The sequence below is a fragment of the Bos mutus genome, chromosome 20 (assembly GCF_027580195.1).
Source record: "Bos mutus isolate GX-2022 chromosome 20, NWIPB_WYAK_1.1, whole genome shotgun sequence".
Classification (NCBI taxonomy): Eukaryota; Metazoa; Chordata; class Mammalia; order Artiodactyla; family Bovidae; genus Bos; species Bos mutus.
The window spans coordinates 38,385,883-38,404,213 of NC_091636.1; the positions used below are offsets into that span (position 1 = coordinate 38,385,883).

General features: G+C 37.9%; 1 protein-coding gene across 5 annotated transcripts in view; it reads right to left on the reverse strand.

Annotated features, from left to right (window-relative positions):
- LOC102284917 (sperm flagellar protein 2) overlaps positions 1-18,331 on the reverse strand; it is a 207,936-nt gene that overhangs the window by 165,376 nt on the left and 24,229 nt on the right. For all 5 annotated transcript variants that reach the window (XM_070357654.1, XM_070357652.1, XM_070357653.1 and 2 more), the window contains exons 5-6: positions 17,007-17,071; positions 12,682-12,868 (exon numbers count right to left, since the gene is read on the reverse strand). In XM_070357654.1, coding sequence (XP_070213755.1) covers positions 12,682-12,868; positions 17,007-17,071 — 252 coding nt within the window. The remainder of the gene's footprint in view (positions 1-12,681; positions 12,869-17,006; positions 17,072-18,331) is intronic.

Here is an 18,331-nt window from a genome sequence, read left to right on the forward strand (position 1 = left end):
TTTAGGAATAAAATCTGGCATCACTAACGACAGTGTTTCAGATTAAGGGAGAAATACTATATATATTTTCAGAATCAAGATACAAACAACAACACTCTATGGAAAGTAGCAAAACTTGAACTTGGGAACTATATAAAAATGTAGATTAAATAAAAGTTCAATTGAAAATAAACATATTCTCCTCTAGGAGTTTTATAGTTTCTGGTCTTACGTTGAGATCTTTAATCCATTTTGAGTTTATTTTTGTATATGGTGTTAGAAAGTGTTCTAGTTTCATTCTTTTACAAGTGGTTGACCAGATTTCCCAGCACCACTTGTTAAAGAGATTGTCTTTAATCCATTGTATATTCTTGCCTCCTTTGTCAAAGATAAGGTGTCCATATGTGCGTGGATTTATCTCTGGGCTTTCTATTTTGTTCCATTGATCTATATTTCTGTCTTTGTGCCAGTACCATACTGTCTTGATAACTGTGGCTTTGCAGTAGAGCCTGAAGTCAGGTAGGTTGATTCCTCCAGTTCCATTTTTCTTTCTCAAGATCGCTTTGGCTATTCGAGGTTTTTTGTATTTCCATACAAATTGTGAAATTATTTGTTCTAGCTCTGTGAAGAATACTGTTGGTAGCTTGATAGGGATTGCATTGAGTCTATAAATTGCTTTGGGTAATATACTCATTTTCACTATATTTATTCTTCCAATCCATGAACATGGTATATTTCTCCATCTATTAGTGTCCTCTTTGATTTCTTTCACCAGTGTTTTATAGTTTTCTATATATAGGTCTTTAGTTTCTTTAGGTAGATATATTCCTAAGTATTTTATTCTTTTCGTTGCAATGGTGAATGGAATTGTTTCCTTAATTTCTCTTTCTGTTTTCTCATTATTAGTGTATAGGAATGCAAGGGATTTCTGTGTGTTGATTTTATATCCTGCAACTTTACTATAATCATTGATTAGTTCTAGTAATTTTCTGGTGGTAGGCAAAACACTCTCTGACATACATCACAGCAGGATCCTCTATGACCCACCTCCCAGAATATCGGAAATAAAAACAAAAATAAACAAATGGGACCTAATTAAACTTAAAAGCTTCTGCACATCAAAGGAAACTATTAGCAAGGTGAAAAGACAGACTTCAGAATGGGAGAAAATAATAGCAAATGAAGCAACTGACAAACAACTAATCTCAAAAATATACAAGCAACTCCTACAGCTCAACTCCAGAAAAATAAATGACCCAATCAAAAAATGGGCCAAAGATCTAAATAGACATTTCTCCAAAGAAGACATACAGATGGCTAACAAACACATGAAAAGATGCTCAACATCACTCGTTATCAGAGAAATGCAAATCAAAACCACTATGAGATACCATTTCACACCAGTCAGAATGGCTGCGATCCAAAAGTCTACAAATAATAAATGCTGGAGAGGGTGTGAGAAAAGGGAACCCTCTTACACTGTTGGTGGGAATGCAAACTAGTACAGCCACTATGGAGAACAGTGTGGAGATTCCTTAAAAAACTGGAAATAGAACTGCCTTATGATCCAGCAATCCCACTGCTGGGCATACACACTGAGGAAACCAGAAGGAAAGAGACACATGTACCCCAATGTTCATCGTGAGCACTGTTTATAATAGCCAGGACATGGAAGCAACCTAGATGTCCATCAGCAGATGAATGGATAAGAAAGCTGTGGTACATATACACAATGGAGTATTACTCAGCCATTAAAAAGAATACATTTGAATCAGTTCTAATGAGGTGGATGAAACTGGAGCCTATTATACAGAGTGAAGCAAGCCAGAAGGAAAAACACCAATACAGTATACTAACGCATATATATGGAATTTAGAAAGATGGTAACGATAACCCTGTATATGAGACAGCAAAAGAGACACTGATGTATAGAACAGGCTTATGGACTCTGTGGGAGAGGGAGAGGGTGGGAAGATTTGGGAGAATGGCATTGAAACATGTGAAATGTCATGTATGAAACGAGATGCCAGTCCAGGTTCAATGCACGATGCTGGATGCTTGGAGCTGGTGCACTGGGACGACCCAGAGGGATGGTATGGGGAGGGAGGAGGGAGGAGGGTTCAGGATGGGGAACACATGTATACCTTAGTAAAATTAAAAAAAAAAAAAAGAATCTCAGTTTGCTAACTTTTTATACAGAAATAAAAAACACAGTAATCAAAAAAAAAAAGAAAATAAACATAAATTTTTTTTTCTATTAGTAACATATCAAATAAAAAATAAAATCATGAACAACTTTGAAACCTGTTTCATCTAGTTATAACATTCTAGAAGTTTTTTACGTTAATAATTTGTTGCCTGTGTTGCCAGTGGAGGTCAGGCAGAATGTAAAAACGACTATAGGTTCTTCATCTTTCTTCATCCATAGCCTTGCAGTGCTATCCTGCAGATATTCCCATCAAAAAGCAGAATCTATTTTGCCACTTTTTAAATGGGTAAGGGGTGGCCTCTGACTTGAACTGGCCAATGGGACATTAGTGAACACAAAATAAAATGAAACAAAACACTTGGGGCCTGAATTAATTCTCCTGTGACCTCTGCCACTGTTACCATATTTTCTGCTCAGTTAAAAAATGAGAAACCATAGATGGAGAGATACCAGCCTTCTCAGTTGGAACTGATGAAACTCTCCCAAGTCAGTCAGCCTCAGCCAGCCTCTGAGACAGGACAAGTAAGACCAGCAAAGGCATACAGCTGATCCCTGCCCAAGTTATCTACCACATTTGGGGGTGGTTTGTGATGGCACAGTCAAAGCCATATTTATTAAAAGTATAGCCTTGATTTATTATTCCAAGTGAATTCTATACTTAATGTGGAGTATTAATGTGGAATATATTTGGCTGTGTTTATATGGCAAGGCAATTTGGTTGTTGAGATGAGAGCTGGTCATTCTGATCCTTATAAAAACTGGGCTGGTTAGATAGGTCTTGGCTATTGCTTAGATGACAACATATTGTGATTGAAAAGGAAAGCAAAATTACTGTTGAATGGCTGAGTCAATGTTACATATATAAAGCTTCAGTATGAAGAACCGTCAACTGTATTAGGACTTGTACTAAACAGTTGAGTGGAAAAGATTTTTTTGTTCCATTGTACAAGTAGTTCATGTTTTATGTATAGACTTTTCCTCAAAATTTCATTAGAATTTGGGACACATTTTCTCACAGAAAGAAAATATGTTATGCTTAGGTGTTCAGGGAAGCCTATAGATGTGTGTTTAACCCATAATGTACATGAAATAGTCTATATCTGCAATGAATAAAATAGAAAATAATAGAAGTCACATTTCTCTTTTAACTATATATAATTATATTTGGGGAAGATTTATACATATACACAATCCAAAACATGCTCAGTTTGATTGTCACGACCTCTGCCTTTCCCATGAGTTGGAGCTAGGAGCTAACTCTGGTGCATATCATTGCTTTAATTCTCTAAATATGTCCGAGTAGCTCTCTTGGAGGACAGTGGCTTCACCAAACACACAGAAGAAGCAGCACAGAGATGGAGTTCCTTTAGTGGAAATATTAGTCAGAGAACCAACTTTATTCAGTGTCCCTTAGGTTGCTAGATCCCTGAACAGATCTCTAGCTAGAGACTGAAAAAATCGAAGCTGTGAACATTCTGGTAGAAAGTGACGGAAGCCAGAAAGCATTTATTCACCCAGTTTTCTAAGTAATATCTCTAAGTAACATTTTCTAAGTAAATGTCAGTCCTGAATTACAAGCAAAAAAGTAGAAAGAAAAAACCTAGCAGCCAACACACAGCTGTTTTATAATATAAATGAAAATGTGTTCAAAATCTCACTGCTCGTTAATGAAATGTGAAATAGGTAGTTATTTTAAAAGCTACTTTTTAATCATCGAATTTTCATAACCTGTAATTCATCTAATGAAAAGAGTGACTATCAAGCTGGCTGAGCAAAAATATTAATAAATGTGAATTCAAAGTAAGAAATTACCTTTCAGCACAAAGAGATGGCAGAGTTATTCTTTGAATTTTTCACTGAAAAAGGAGTGACTCTATCAGAGTGACTCTGATACTGGATAAACAGTATTACTTCTTCATATGTCTAAGAAGCCTGGATTTCTCTTCAGTTAACAGAACACCACTGAGTAGACCAGATAGATGTAATTAGGTGAATAAAAGAAGTGCCTTCAAATGGCCCTTCATATTTCAGACACACAGATTTGTCCTACTTACATTCACAACCTGAATCACCTTCCTCCCCGTCTGTTCTTACCATCTTCTGTATCATAGCTAACGACTCCTCCATGCACTCGGCTGCCCACGCCAGACACCTGGCTGCTCATCCCACTTTTCACTTCTCCATGTCTAAGCAGTCAGTTTTTCTCATTGATTTTACTTCTCAAATAGCTCCTGAAGCCACTCCTTTCCATCACTACTGCTACTACTCTAAATGTAAACTGGAATAATTCCTTACCTGGATTACAGAAACAGCTATAACTTGGTCATCCTCCTGTCATCTATTTTTAAAAGTGAAGCCAGACTGACCTTCCTAAATGTCAGTCTGGCCTGTCACTCTTGTTCCCCTTTGCACTCAGGATCAGATCAGATCAGATCAGTCGCTCAGTCGTGTCCGACTCTTTGCAACCCCATGTCCCTCACCAACTCCCCGGAGTGCACTCAGACTCACATCCATCGAGTCAGTGATGCCATCCAGCCATCTCATCCTCTGTCATCCCCTTCTCCTCTTGCCCCCAATCCCTCCCAGCATCAGAGTCTTTTCCAATGAGTCAACTCTTCGCATGAGGTGGCCAAAGGACTGGAGTTTCAGCTTTAGCATCATTCCTTCCAAAGAAATCCCAGGGCTGATGTCCTTCAGAATGGACTGGTTGGATCTCCTTGCAGTCCAAGGGACTCTCAAGAGTCTTCTCCAACACCACAGTTCAAAAGCATCAATTCTTCAGTGCTCAGCCTTCTTCACAGTCCAACTCTCACATCCATATATGACCACTGGAAAAACCATAGCCTTGACTAGACGAACCTTTGTTGGCAAATTAATGTCTCTGCTTTTGAATATGCTATCTAGGTTGGTCATAACTTTCCTTCCAAGGAGTAAGAGTCTTTCAATTTCATGGCTGCAGTCACCGTCTGCAGTGATTTTGGAGCCCAGAAAAATAAAGTCTGATACTGTTTCCAGTTTCCCCATCTATTTCCCATGAAGTGGTGGGACCGGATGCCATCATCTTCATTTTCTGAACGTTGAGCTTCAAGCCAACTTTTTCACTCTCCACTTTCACTTTCATCAATAGGCTTTTGAGTTCCTCTTCACTTTCTGCCATAAGGGTGGTGTCATCTGCATATCTGAGGTTATTGATATTTCTCCCAGCAATCTTGATTCCAGCTTGTGTTTCTTCCAGTCCAGCGTTTCTCATGATGTACTCTGCATATAAGTTAAATAAACAGGTTGACAATATACAGCCTTGACGAACTCCTTTTCCTATTTGGAACCAGTCTGTTGTTCCATGTCCAGTTCTAACTGTTGCTTCCTGACCTGCATACAAATTTCTCAAGAGGCAGATCAGGTGGTCTGGTATTCCCATCTCTTGAAGAATTTTCCACAGTTTATTGTGATCCACACAGTCCCTCTTTACAGCTTATAAGGCCTCTGATGGCTTGGCCTCTGGGGACTCCTGCCAGATAACATTTAATTTGCTAAAAGCCCTGAGCCATCTATGCAATATTCTCTCTGAAGACACACTTTACCTTCCACATCTCTACCTCTGCTGGAAACTAACTCCTCACCCTATACCCAGAACCACTCCCATCTTCAATTGTCTAACTTCAACCCTCCCTCATGCTTCAGTGCTCTCCTACTCTAGAAATGGTCTCTGAGGCAGGCCAGAGCTGGACTTTCCTCTCCTCACTTTCATTGCACCTCCACACTCCAATGTAGTTGGTTGTTTACAGATCCCCCCCAAACAGCAAGCTCTGTGAGAGCAGGTTTCCTGTTATTCTTGTTCACTGTTGTATCCTAGGCCTAGGACAAGTTCCAGAGCATAGAAGAGATCCAGTAAATATGTGTTCAATGTAAGAGTTGATCAGTGATTCTCAATCCATAGCTGAATCAAATCACCTGGAGGGCCTATTAACACAGATGATGGGCCCCAAGCCAGAGAGCTGTGATTCGAGTTCTGACTCAGAAGGTCTGAGGTGGGACCTAATTATTCACATTCCTAAAAGTTTCCTGGTGATGCTGATGCTGCTGGTCCAAGGGCCACACTTTGAGGGCCACTGGAGTAGATCAAACTGACAGGTCTAACGAATTTTCCATGTTTTCATTTAAGTGCTCCCTTTTTGATAGTATCAATTAATATAGAAAAAAAACTTGAAAAAATTCAGTATCCTTTCATGATAAAAATTCTCAACAAATTAGGTAAGGAATGTAACTCAACATAATAAAGGTCATATATGATAAGCTCACAGTTAACATCATACCTAAAATATGATGCTAAAAGCTTTTAGGTTTTCACCATTCCTCAAACATAAAAAATAAGACAAGACGTCCACTCTCACCATTTCTACTGGTACTGGAAATCCTAGCCAAGGAAATTGGAAAGAAAAAGAAAAAGCAGGCATCTAAATCATAAAGGAAAAAGTAAAATGTCTCTGTTTGCAGATGACATGCTTTTTACATACAGAAAACTCTAGACTTTCACACAAAAAAATGTTAGAACCAAAAAACAAATTCAGTAAAACTGCAGGACACACAAAATAAACATATGAAAATAATTCTTGTTCCTACACACTAACAAAGAATTATCTGAAATGGAAATAAGAAACCAATCCCATTTACAATAGCATAAAAGTTAAAAAAAAATGTAAGAATAGATTCAACCAAGGAGGCAAAAGATCTATACACTGAAAACTAAAAAACATTAATAAGAAGAGCTGAAGAAGATATGAATAAATGAAAAAGATGTTCATGGATTTGAAGAACTAATAACATTGAAATGTCCATAATACCTAAAGTGATCTACAGATGCAATGCAATTCCTAACCAAATTCCAATAGCATTTTCACAGAAATACAAAAACAATCCTAACATTCATTTGGAGCCAGAAAAGACTCCAAAGAGCCAAACCAGTTTGGAGTAAGAAGAATATCAAGCTTCCTGATTTCAAAATAAATTACAAAGCTTCAGTACTCAAAATAGTATGGTATTGAAATAAAAACAGAACTATAGGAAAATGGAATAGAATAAAGAGCCCAGAAATAAATCCACATATGTGCAGTCAACTGACTTTCAGTAAGGGTGCCAAGGCTACACAATGGAGGAATGTTATAGATGTCTCTATAACACATGGTTCTGGAAAAACTGGATATCCACATGCAATAGAATGGTACTATACCCTCATCTCATACCACGTATAAAAATCAATTCAAAACGGATTAGAGACTTACACATAAGATCAAAAACTATAAAACTAACAGAAGCAAATGTAGGGAAAAACACATCTTGACATTGGTCTAGGCAATTAATTTTTTAATCTGACCCTAAAAGCACAGGCAACAAAAGTACAAATAGATAGGGAAGAGTACTATTTGCAAACCATACATGTTGGCTAATATCCAAAATATACAAGGAACTCAAACAACTCGATAGCCAAAAACCAAACGCCCGGATTTAGAAATGGTCAAAGGACCTGAAAAGACATTTCTCTAAAGAAGACAAACAAATGGCCAACAGGTATATGGAAAGGTGATCAACACTCCTAATCATCAGAAAATGCAAATCAAAACCATCTGTTAGAGTAAGTTCAGTTTAGTTGCCAGGTAGTGTCTAACTCTTTGCGACCCAAAGGACTGCAGCACACCAGGCTTCCCTGTCCATTACCAACACCTAGAGCTTGCTCAAATTCATGTCCATTGAGTCAGTGATGCCATCCAACCATCTCATCCTCTGTCATCCCCTTCTCCTCCTGCCTTCAATCTTTCCCAGCATCAGGATCTTTTCCAAGGAGTCAGTTCTTCGCACCAGATGGCCAAAGTATTGGAGTTTCAGCTTCAGTATAAGTCCTTCCAATGAATATTCAGCACTGATTTCCTTTAGGATGGACTGTTTGGATTTCCTTGCAGTCCAAGGGACTCTCAAGAGTCTTCTCCAACACCACAGTTCAAAAGCATCAATTCTTCTCTGCTCTGTGTTCTATATAGCCCAACTCTCACATCCATACATGACTACTAGAAAAACCACAGCTTTGACAAGACAAACCTCTGTCAGTAAAGTAATGTTTCTGCTTTTTAATATGCTATCTATATTTATCATAGCTTTTCTTCCAAGGAGCAAGGGTCTTTTAATATCATGGCTGTAGTCACCATCTGCAGTGATCTTGGAGCCCAAGAAAATAAAGGCTGTCACTGTTTCCATTGTTTCCTCATCTATTTGCCATGAAGTGATGGGACCAGATGTCATGATCTTAGTTTTCTGAATGTTGAGTTTTAAGCCAGCATTTTCACTCTCCTCTTTCACTTTCACCAAGAGGCTTTTCAGTTCCTCTTCACTTTCTGCCATAAGGATGGTGTCATCTGTGTATCTGAGGTTACTGATTTTTCTCACGGCAATCTTGATTCCAGCTTATGCCTCATCCAACCCAGCATTTTGCATGATGTACTCTGCATATAAGTTAAATAAGCAGGGTGACAATATACGGCCTTGAGATACTCCTTTCCCAGTTTGGAACCAGTCTGTTGTTCCATATCTGGTTCTAACTGTTGCTTCTTGACCTGCAAACAGATTTCTCAGGAGGCAGGTAAGGTGGTCTGGTATTCCCATCTCTGGAAGAATCTTCCACAGTTTGTTGTGATCTACACAATCAAAGACTTTGGCATAATCAATAAAACAGAAGTACATGTTTTCTGGAATTCTCTCGCTTCTTCAATGATCCAACAGATGTTGGCAATTTGATCTATGCTTCCTCTGTCTTTTGTAAATCCAGCTTAAACATATGGAAGTTCACGGTTCACATACTTTTGACTCCCGGCTTGGATAATTTTCAGCATTACTTTGCTAGCATGTGAGATGAGTGCGACTATGCAGTAGTTTAAAAATTCTTCGGCATTGCCTTTCTTTGGGATTGGAATGAAAACTGACCTTTTCCAGTCCTGTGGCCACTGCTGAGTTTTCCTAATTTGCTGGCATATTGAGTGCAGCACTTTCACAGCATCAACTTTTAGGATTTGAAATAGCTCAACTGGAATGCCATCATCTCCACCAGCTTTGTTCGTAGTCATGTTTCCTAAGGCCCACTTGACTTCCATTCCAGGATGTCTGGCTCTAGGTGAGTGATCACACCATAGTGGTTATCTGGGTCACGAAGATCTTTTTTGTATAGTTCTTCTGTGTATTGTTGCCACCTCTTCCTAATATCTTCTGCTTTTGTTAGGTCCATACCATTTCTGTCCAATTTTATTGTGTCCATCTTTGCATGAAACGTTCCCTTGGTATCTCTAATTTTCTTGAAGGGATCTCTAGTCTTTCTCATTCTATTGTTTTCCTCTATTTCTTTGCATTGATCACTTAGGAAGGCTTTCTTATGTCTCCTTTCTATTCTTTGGAACTCTGCATTCAAATGGATATATCTTTCCTTTCTTCCTTTGCCTTTAGCTTCTCTTCTTTTCTCAGCTATTTGTAATGCCTCCTCAGACAACTATTTTGCCTTTTTGCATTTCTTTTTCTTGGGGATGGTCTTGATCACTGCCTCTGTACAATGTCATGAACCTCTGTCCATAGTTCTTCAAGCACTCTATCAGATCTAATCCCTTGAATCTATTTCTCACTTCCACTGTATAATCATAAGGGATTTGATTTAGGCCATACTTGAATGGTTTAGTGATTTTCCCTACTTTTTTCAGTTTAAGTCTGAATTTGGCAATAAGGAGTTCATGATCTGAACCATAGTCAGCTCCCGGCCTTGTTTTTGCTGACTGTATACAGCTTCTCCATTTTTGGCTGCAAAGAATATAATCAATCTGATTTTTGTATTGAACATCTGGTGATGTCCATGTGTAGAGTCTTCCCCTGTGTTGTTGGAAGAGGGTGTTAGCTATGACCAGTGCTTTCCCTTGGCAAAACTCTGTTAGCCTTTTCCCTGCTTCATTATGTACTCCAAGGCCAATTTTGCCTGTTACTCTAGGTATCTCTTGACTTCCTACTTTGGCATTCCATTCCCCCATGATGAAAAGGACATCTTTTGGGGGTGTTAGTTCTAGAAGGTCTTGTAGGTCTTCATAGAACCGTTCAACTTCAGCTTCTTCTGGTTGGGCCATAGACTTGCATTAATGTGATGTTGAATGGTTTGCCTTGGAAATGAACAGAGATCACGCTGTCTGAGTTTGCACCCAAGTACTCTTTTTTTAACTATGAGGGCTACTCCATTTCTTCTAAGGGATTCTTGCCCACAGTAGTAGGTATAACGGTCATGTGTATTAAATTCACCCATTCCAGTCTGTTTGAGTTCACTGATGCTTAAAATGTTGATGGTCACTCTTGTCATCTCTTGCTTGAACACTTCTAATGTATCTTGATTTATGGACCTAACATTCCAGTTTCCTATGCAATATTGTTCTTTACAGCATTGGACTTTACTTTTGTCATCAGTCATATTCACAACTGGGCACTGTTGCAAATTTCTGTTAGAATCAGTTCAGTTCAGTCGCTCAGTCATGTCCGATTGTTTGCGATCCCATGAATCGCAGCACTCCAGGCCTCCCTGTCCATCACCAACTCCTGGAGTTCCCTCAGACTCACGTCCATCGAGTCAGTGATGCCATCCAGCCATCTCATCCTCTGTCGTCCCCTTCTCCTCCTGCCCCCAATCCCTCCCAGCATTAGAGTCTTTTCCAATGAGTCAACTCTTTGCATGAGGTGGCCAAGGTACTGGAGTCTCAGCTTTAGCATCATTCCTTCCAAAGAAATCCCAGGGCTGATTTCCTTCAGAATGGACTGGTTGGATCTCCTTGCAGTCCATGGGACTCCCAAGAGTCTTCTCCAATACCACAGTTCAAAAGCATCAATTCTTTGGCACTCAGCCTTCTTCACAGTCCAACTCTCACATCCATACATGACCACTGGAAAAACCATAGCCTTGACCAGACGGACCCTTGTTGGCAAAGTAATATCTCTGCCTTTCAATATGCTATCTAGGTTGGTCGTAACTTTCCTTCCAAGGAGTAAGCATCTTTTAATTTCATGGCTGCAGTCACCATCTGCAGTGATTTTGGAGCCCCCCAAAATAAAGTCTGATACTGTTTCCAATAGCTATTATCAAAAAACATAAAACAAAAATGAGATAAGTGTTGGCAAGGATGTGATAAAAATGGAACCCTTGTAAACTGTTGCTGGGATGTAAGGTGGTATAGCCACTGTGGAAAATAGTATAGTGCTTCCTTTAAAAATTAAAAATAGAATTACCATATGACCCTGAAATCCTACTTCTGGGTATATATCCAATGGAAATGAAAGGAGATGAAATCAGTATCTCAAAGAGATGTTTGCAACCCTATGTACACTGCAGCACTATTCACAACGGCCATGATACAGAAACAATCTAAGTGTCCATTGGTGGATGAATGGACACTTAAGTGAGTATAGATATGCATGTCACATTTTCTTTATATATATAAATATTTTATATATATATATACACACACATAAATATATATATATATGTATATATTTATATCTAGAATGAGCTTTCTAGGTGGCGCTAGTGGTAAAGAACCTACCTGCCAATGCAGGAGGCATAAGAGATGTGGATTCAATCCCTAGGTTGGTAAGATCCCCTGGAGGAGGACATGACAACCCACTGTGGGCTATGGTCCATAGGGTCACAAAGAGTCAGACACAAATGAAGTGACTTAGTACACATGCATGCATATATAGAATATGATCAATCTTTAAAAAAGAAGAAAATCTTATCATTTGTGATAATATGTTTAAACCTGGAGAACATTACACCAAGAAAAATAAGCCAGACATAGTGAGACAAATATTACATAATCTTACTAAATGTGGAATCTAAAAAAGTTGAACTTGAACAAAAGCAGATCTTAAGTATTTTCACCAAACACACACACACAAATGGTAACTTTTTTTTTTTGTTAAGGTGATGGGTGTGCTAATTAGTTTGATTATGGTAATCATTTCACAATGCATACATATATCAAAACATCAATTATATACTTTAAATATATACAATTTTTATTTGTCAATTATACCTCAGTAAACCTGGGACAAAAAGTTCTCTTTTTCCTCTAAAAGTAACAACAGATAAACATGGTTGCCATAACTTTTAGATTCCTATTTTGTCAGTATTTTTTATTGTGGTAAAATATATGCAATATAAAATTTACCATTTCAACCATTTTTAAATGTACAATTCAGTGTACAATTAAGTAAATTCAAAACGCTGCATAAGCATCACCAGATTTTAGATTCTTTGCTAAGTGTTGTATGTACTTTTTTTCCTGAGTGTATTTGCCGCCATGGTGTGAAGATGAAACGCTGATTCAGAGTAGCACATAGCACATACAGAAGATATACATAAGAGTGTATAAAAGACTGTATTTTGTAAAAATTTCCAGGACTTTTATTTAATCAATAACTACACATCTTACCTCTTGGGCTTCATGAGCTATTAACTGATCCATTAAGAGTCTCCGCCGTCTTTTCTCCCTTTGCTCTCGTGCAAAAGCATCTTCTTCAAGGCGTTTTTGGATTTTTTTAATGTAGTCATCATCTGAATAAGTGTTTAACAAATCAGTGGTCGTCTGGCCTGCTGTATCTAGAGAAGTCTTGGATGCACTAAGAACAATAGTTTTTATTTAGATTTGAAAGTACAACTCAATCACACACCACTACTTGTGACTATAGAGGAAGACCTCAGGGGATGGCTCCCTTGGGTGCTCTGTTCATTTATTAATACAAGCATTAAAGCAAATATTAGAACTTCAGTGTTCAATTTAAAATATAACTTATAATGTTATTCAAAAGACAGGGAAACATTATTATGGTATTCAGGGATTAAACAGTCATCAATTCTCATACAGACAGAAGTGTTTTTATGAAAGCATAGTTAATTCATGTTTAACAAAGTAATAATCACACATGTTCTTTCCTAATCTGAGTACATACAGTTTTATTAAATCAAAGATCAAACCCATTTACATAGTTGAATCAAAATTCTTAAATTATAATTAGTTCTACTTAATAATCACATATTTATGGCACAGATCATATTTTATTATAGTTCATTATTTCTATATTTGCTGCTTCCAGCTGAACTCTGAGCAAAGAAAAGTATACTATTTTTACTTTTCTATGTACCCATGCCTCACAGTACTGACATGTAGATGATGTTTGCTAAATTTCAAATCATATGCTACGAAGCACTATACAAGTATAATACAATTTCAAAAAAATTACACACTGAAATTCTGGTTATTTTATCAGCAGGTGCTCAACCTTTGATTGTATTCTGTCAACTGAGAGTCGTTCAGCAGAAATTGTGTAGCTAGCAAAGCCTCAGGAAGATCAAAGACAAATTTTAACTTTATTTACCAAGATTTAGTATAATTCTTATGAATATTAATTAATGAAATTAATATGAATTTATGAAAGTGTAGCATAACTTTTTTAGATCCTTCATCAAAATTCTTATTATATTTTTACTTAAATGTGATGTTTAAGAGTCTGCCTTACACTGAGCATGGGTTAATAGGTCTCCCTCAACATTGTATTTGGCTGCTACCAATGTACTTAAGATATTGATTCTCCTTTGTTCAGCAATCAGTCTATCCAACCATACATATACCCATCTTCTGTCTTATGCCAATCAAGGCCTGAAGAAAGTTACATGATATTTTCTTGAATAAATATTCATTTTATGTGATGTGGGTTTCTTAGGGGCAATAATTATGTTTACTTTATATCTGTTTGCCAAGCTGCCATAGAGTTAGTAATTGTATGAGTGTGAATTATTAGTGATAGGAACCTTGGTTAAATTCATGTGTGTGTTAAAAAGCAGTTGTTAGAAGGAAACTAACGTAAATCTATGACTCGAAATGTCAAGTTACAGCAGCCAACAGCCTCAGAAAAGAAACAAAGAACAAAAAAGCAGGTGGCATTTACTATTTGTTTTAAAGAATAAAGAGTATACGTGAGGGAAAAGCAGCAATGGTTGTTCTTGCATTGCTCTCACTGAGCATTCATTTCATCCTTTCACAAAAGAAACGACAGACTTTGAAGTGACATCCATGAGAAAGTGTTTTGGGAGCAGGCTTTGAAAGAGGCAGCTGCAGAAATTGCTCCTTAGGTCACCCTAAAAGATGATTTTAGTGCTTTTTGCCATCAAGTAGTGTGAAATTTCTGGAAGAGTCCAGAACATGCTTGATTCTAAGCTAAGGATTCAGAATGAACTAAAGAAGTAGTGGTCAATAACAGGGATTAAGAAAGGCCATATTGTACCATAGCTTTTTTGTTTCTTTAAAAGTTTGCTCTAGGCCAGTACCTCCCAGCATTTTTTTATCTGGGGGTCCATCAGAGGAAATGCCCTTTGTGAAGTGTACTGGAAGGGATTTGGAGTCACCGCTGGGGCTGCTCACAGTCAGAGGTGACCGATCCAGGGACTCCAGGGACCCCAGGCCCTATCCTTCTGCTCTGAGAAGTAAGCATGTCCATATCTCATGGGCCCTGGTGGTAAATCTCTGGCAAGACCAAGTGGGGGTTTCTTCAGAGAAAGGACTTGAGATAGACACTGCCATTTCCCTCCCTTTTCCTTCAAAGCAGAGCCCCAGTTTTATTCAGGGAAACAACATACTCAGATGAAGACTACAATTCCCAGTCTCCCATTCTGCTAGATTATGGCCATGTAACTGAATTCTGGCCAGTAACGTGTATGCAGAAATGTTACGTGGGCATTCTGGGAAGGCTGGTATAAAGAACTATTTTAGATTAGAGATACCCACTTTATGCCTGGGGCTTCCTAGGTGGTGCTAGTGGTAAAGAACCCACCTGCCAGTGCAAGAAACATAATGAGATGTGGGTTCAATCCCTGGGTCAGAAAGATCCCCTGGAGGAGGACATGGCCACCCTATCCAGTATTCTTGCCTGGAGAATCCCATGGACAGAGGAGCCTGGCGGGGTGCAGTCCATGGGGTTGCAAAGAGTCAGACGTGACTGAAGCAAATTAGCATGCACTTTTTGCCTGTCCTCCTTCCTGATATTGGAACATGGGCCAAATGGCCAGGGGCCTAGAAGCTATCTTACATTGTGAATGTGAGTCTAAAGACAAAAGCCACATTTCAGGACAGTGGAACGAAAGGGAAGATTCAGTCCTTGATAACCTTGGGGCAACAACACATACCCTTGGCTGCTTACATTCTGATTTCTGTTACAAGAGAGAGAAAAATGCTGCTGCTGCTGCCACTTCAGTTGTGTCTGACTCTGTGTGACCCCATGGACTGCAGCCCACCAGGCTCTTCCGTCCATGGGATTCTCCAGGCAAGAGTACTGGAGTGGGTGCCATTGCCTTCTCCGGAGAGAAGAATACACCCATCTAATTCAACCCCTCTGGTTTCCAGGTTTCAAAGCTACCTTAGAGGTCTAAATTCAGAACAGGCTGGGAAAGCAGTGAAGATTAGAGTGAATGTTTATGCGGGTGTGATCTTTCAAATATTTAACCACTGACATGGTGATGACACTAATTAATCCAAATAGATGCTGATGTAGGGAGTGGAAGATGTTGGCATATTGGTGTTAATCCTGGTTTGTTAACTGTGTGGAAATCAAGGGGTCCCAAGAAAGGAGTAGAAGGTAGAGCTACAGAGAATGCCATTCACTAAAAGTATTTCAATATTTTAAGATGGTCATTTTGGTAGACACCATCCGTTTGTCACTCCCGAGCATGAGACTGGTGAGATGAGTGAAAGAATTGAAAGAAATGGAGTGATTTCATGGGCCAAGGTCAGGGAGGGTGTGGAGGGGTTCAGATGGCAGCTGCAGGGGAGAGTAGGCTTGGGCTGTGGTTATTTTAGGAGTCAGGGAAGCACAGATAAACATGAGCAGGGCTTAGAGTAGGGCATCAGGAGTTTCTGCAGAAGGAAGGAGGAAAGGCAATTAACACATACATTCCGCATTCTACTTCATTTTCATTCACACCTGACTTCCTCACCATTTCTTCTTTCAGCTTAGTCTTATTCCACTTCATTTGACTCTATTCCCTTTCTTCAGAAATATTAATATGGAACTGAAGTATATAATTTGTGCCTATTTTTCTTCCTTAACAGAGATTTATTTCCTATTCTATAAAATGTAAACGAGTAGACTTTGGATAGTTTCCATGAAAAAATGCAGAAGAATTCAAGCTGCTTCTATACATGCAGTCCCTCGTTAGCTGTTTTCTGTGAGTCAGTGACCCCTGATAGGAAACAAAAGTGGAGAAGATCTTTATCTTTAGGCAAAAGAAGCCCATTAACCAGGCGCTTTCTGTAAAGAACCCACTGAAACTCTTAGTGATATTTGGTCGACACTCATTCAGCAGTTCTTTATTGCTGGTCCCTGTGCTGAATGCTGAGGATGCAAGGTGAGAGCAGCTAGAGTCTAATAAAGGCAGTGCGGTGAAAAATGTAAACGGATAGTAACTTGGAAAAATGTTAGTGAATGGTATGTGTGATAAGTATAGCAGAGAAAAAAAAATTAACCTCACAAATCATAATAGCCACTTGCCTTCTTGATATTTACAAAATTGTTAATAAACAACTAATCTGAATTTTATATCATTTATCTTCCTTAATATACTCTATCAATGAAGACTTTACAAAGTGAAAACATCCTTGGAATAGCTATTTCAGGTAAACTGCTTCTAAACATTCAAAAGTTAAAGTAAAATGAACTTTTTTAAATAAAAATCAAATTTTTGATTATTAAAATAATTTTAACTCACCTTTCTTTTGCCTGGAGATCCTTTTTTATTAATGCTTCAAACTTCTTAATTTCATTGGCCACATCCTTTAAAGAAAATTCATCAATTTTTTACCTCTAAATATATTGAAACTTTTTCATTTATCACTTTCATTCAAATTTATTAAAAGTGATATGTACTAATAATTCAAGCTAGTTAGGATTTATAAATATTCTAGAATATTCTTCTATTCCAATTTGTTACTTCTAGTGTAGGCTAAAGTTACCTAAAAGAAGGTGAAAATTGCTTAATCTGAATTATTCAGTTCACAAGTCTAGCTCTGACAGTACATCAAAAGGCATATAATAAGAAAAAAGATTATCAAAAAGTTAGGATGTGCACTTTTAATTACAATTATTTTAAATGAGAATAACTCCGGGAGTTGGTGATGGACAGGAAGGCCTGGCATGCTGCAGTTCATGGGGTCGCAAAGAGTCGGACACGACTGAGCAACTGAACTGAACTGAAGCATTTTTAGGATGTAAATATTTCTTCAAAAATTATCTTGGGTGTTTTAAACATTTCTTTTGTACTCCTATAGGCACTATTAATTTGCTGTTGGAAAGTTAATTTTAGCTGATCTGCCTACTGCAAATCCTTTTTCATAAACTTTAATCAACTCAAGGAAACATAAGAATTAAATATTTTTACTAAAATGGGGTCAGAAAAAAGCCTCTGTGGGTAACATTTTTAGACTCTAACTATAGGATTTTAATATTAAAAATTAAGTGTGAGTTAAAATAAAATGCAATGGATTTAGACTTCAGAGTGATCTGCCAATCTTTGCTTTATCAGCATTGTGAACTTGGGTAAAACATGCCAATTTTCTGAGCCTCAGTTTCCTTATCCAAAAAATGGGGAAAGCAATACCCTACTTAGAGAGTTGTTTACAAATTCAAGACAATTAGAAGTGCCCAACCCACAGCCTGACATACAGCAGATGATGAATAAATGGTAGCTATTATCTTAAGTTAAAGGGGAGAATATCAATAACAATCATTATAGCAGCATGAAGTATAGATTACAGGAATTAGTATAAAAATGTACAGATAGTACTGCTCCCCCATGAAATATAATGAGATCGTATCCTATATGGATGACTGATAAGTCTAAGTAATAAGATATATTTATCAATAGTGTATCTTAAATCTAAATATGATGAGAGCAAGCAAATCGCTTAACATTTCTAGGATTCATAGAAAGTGCAACATGGGGAGGAAGTATCCAGGAAAAGCAAATAGTAGTAATGGCACATACATGGTATTTTGGGTACCTAGACTGGCCCCTGTTGTATACATGGGTGTCAT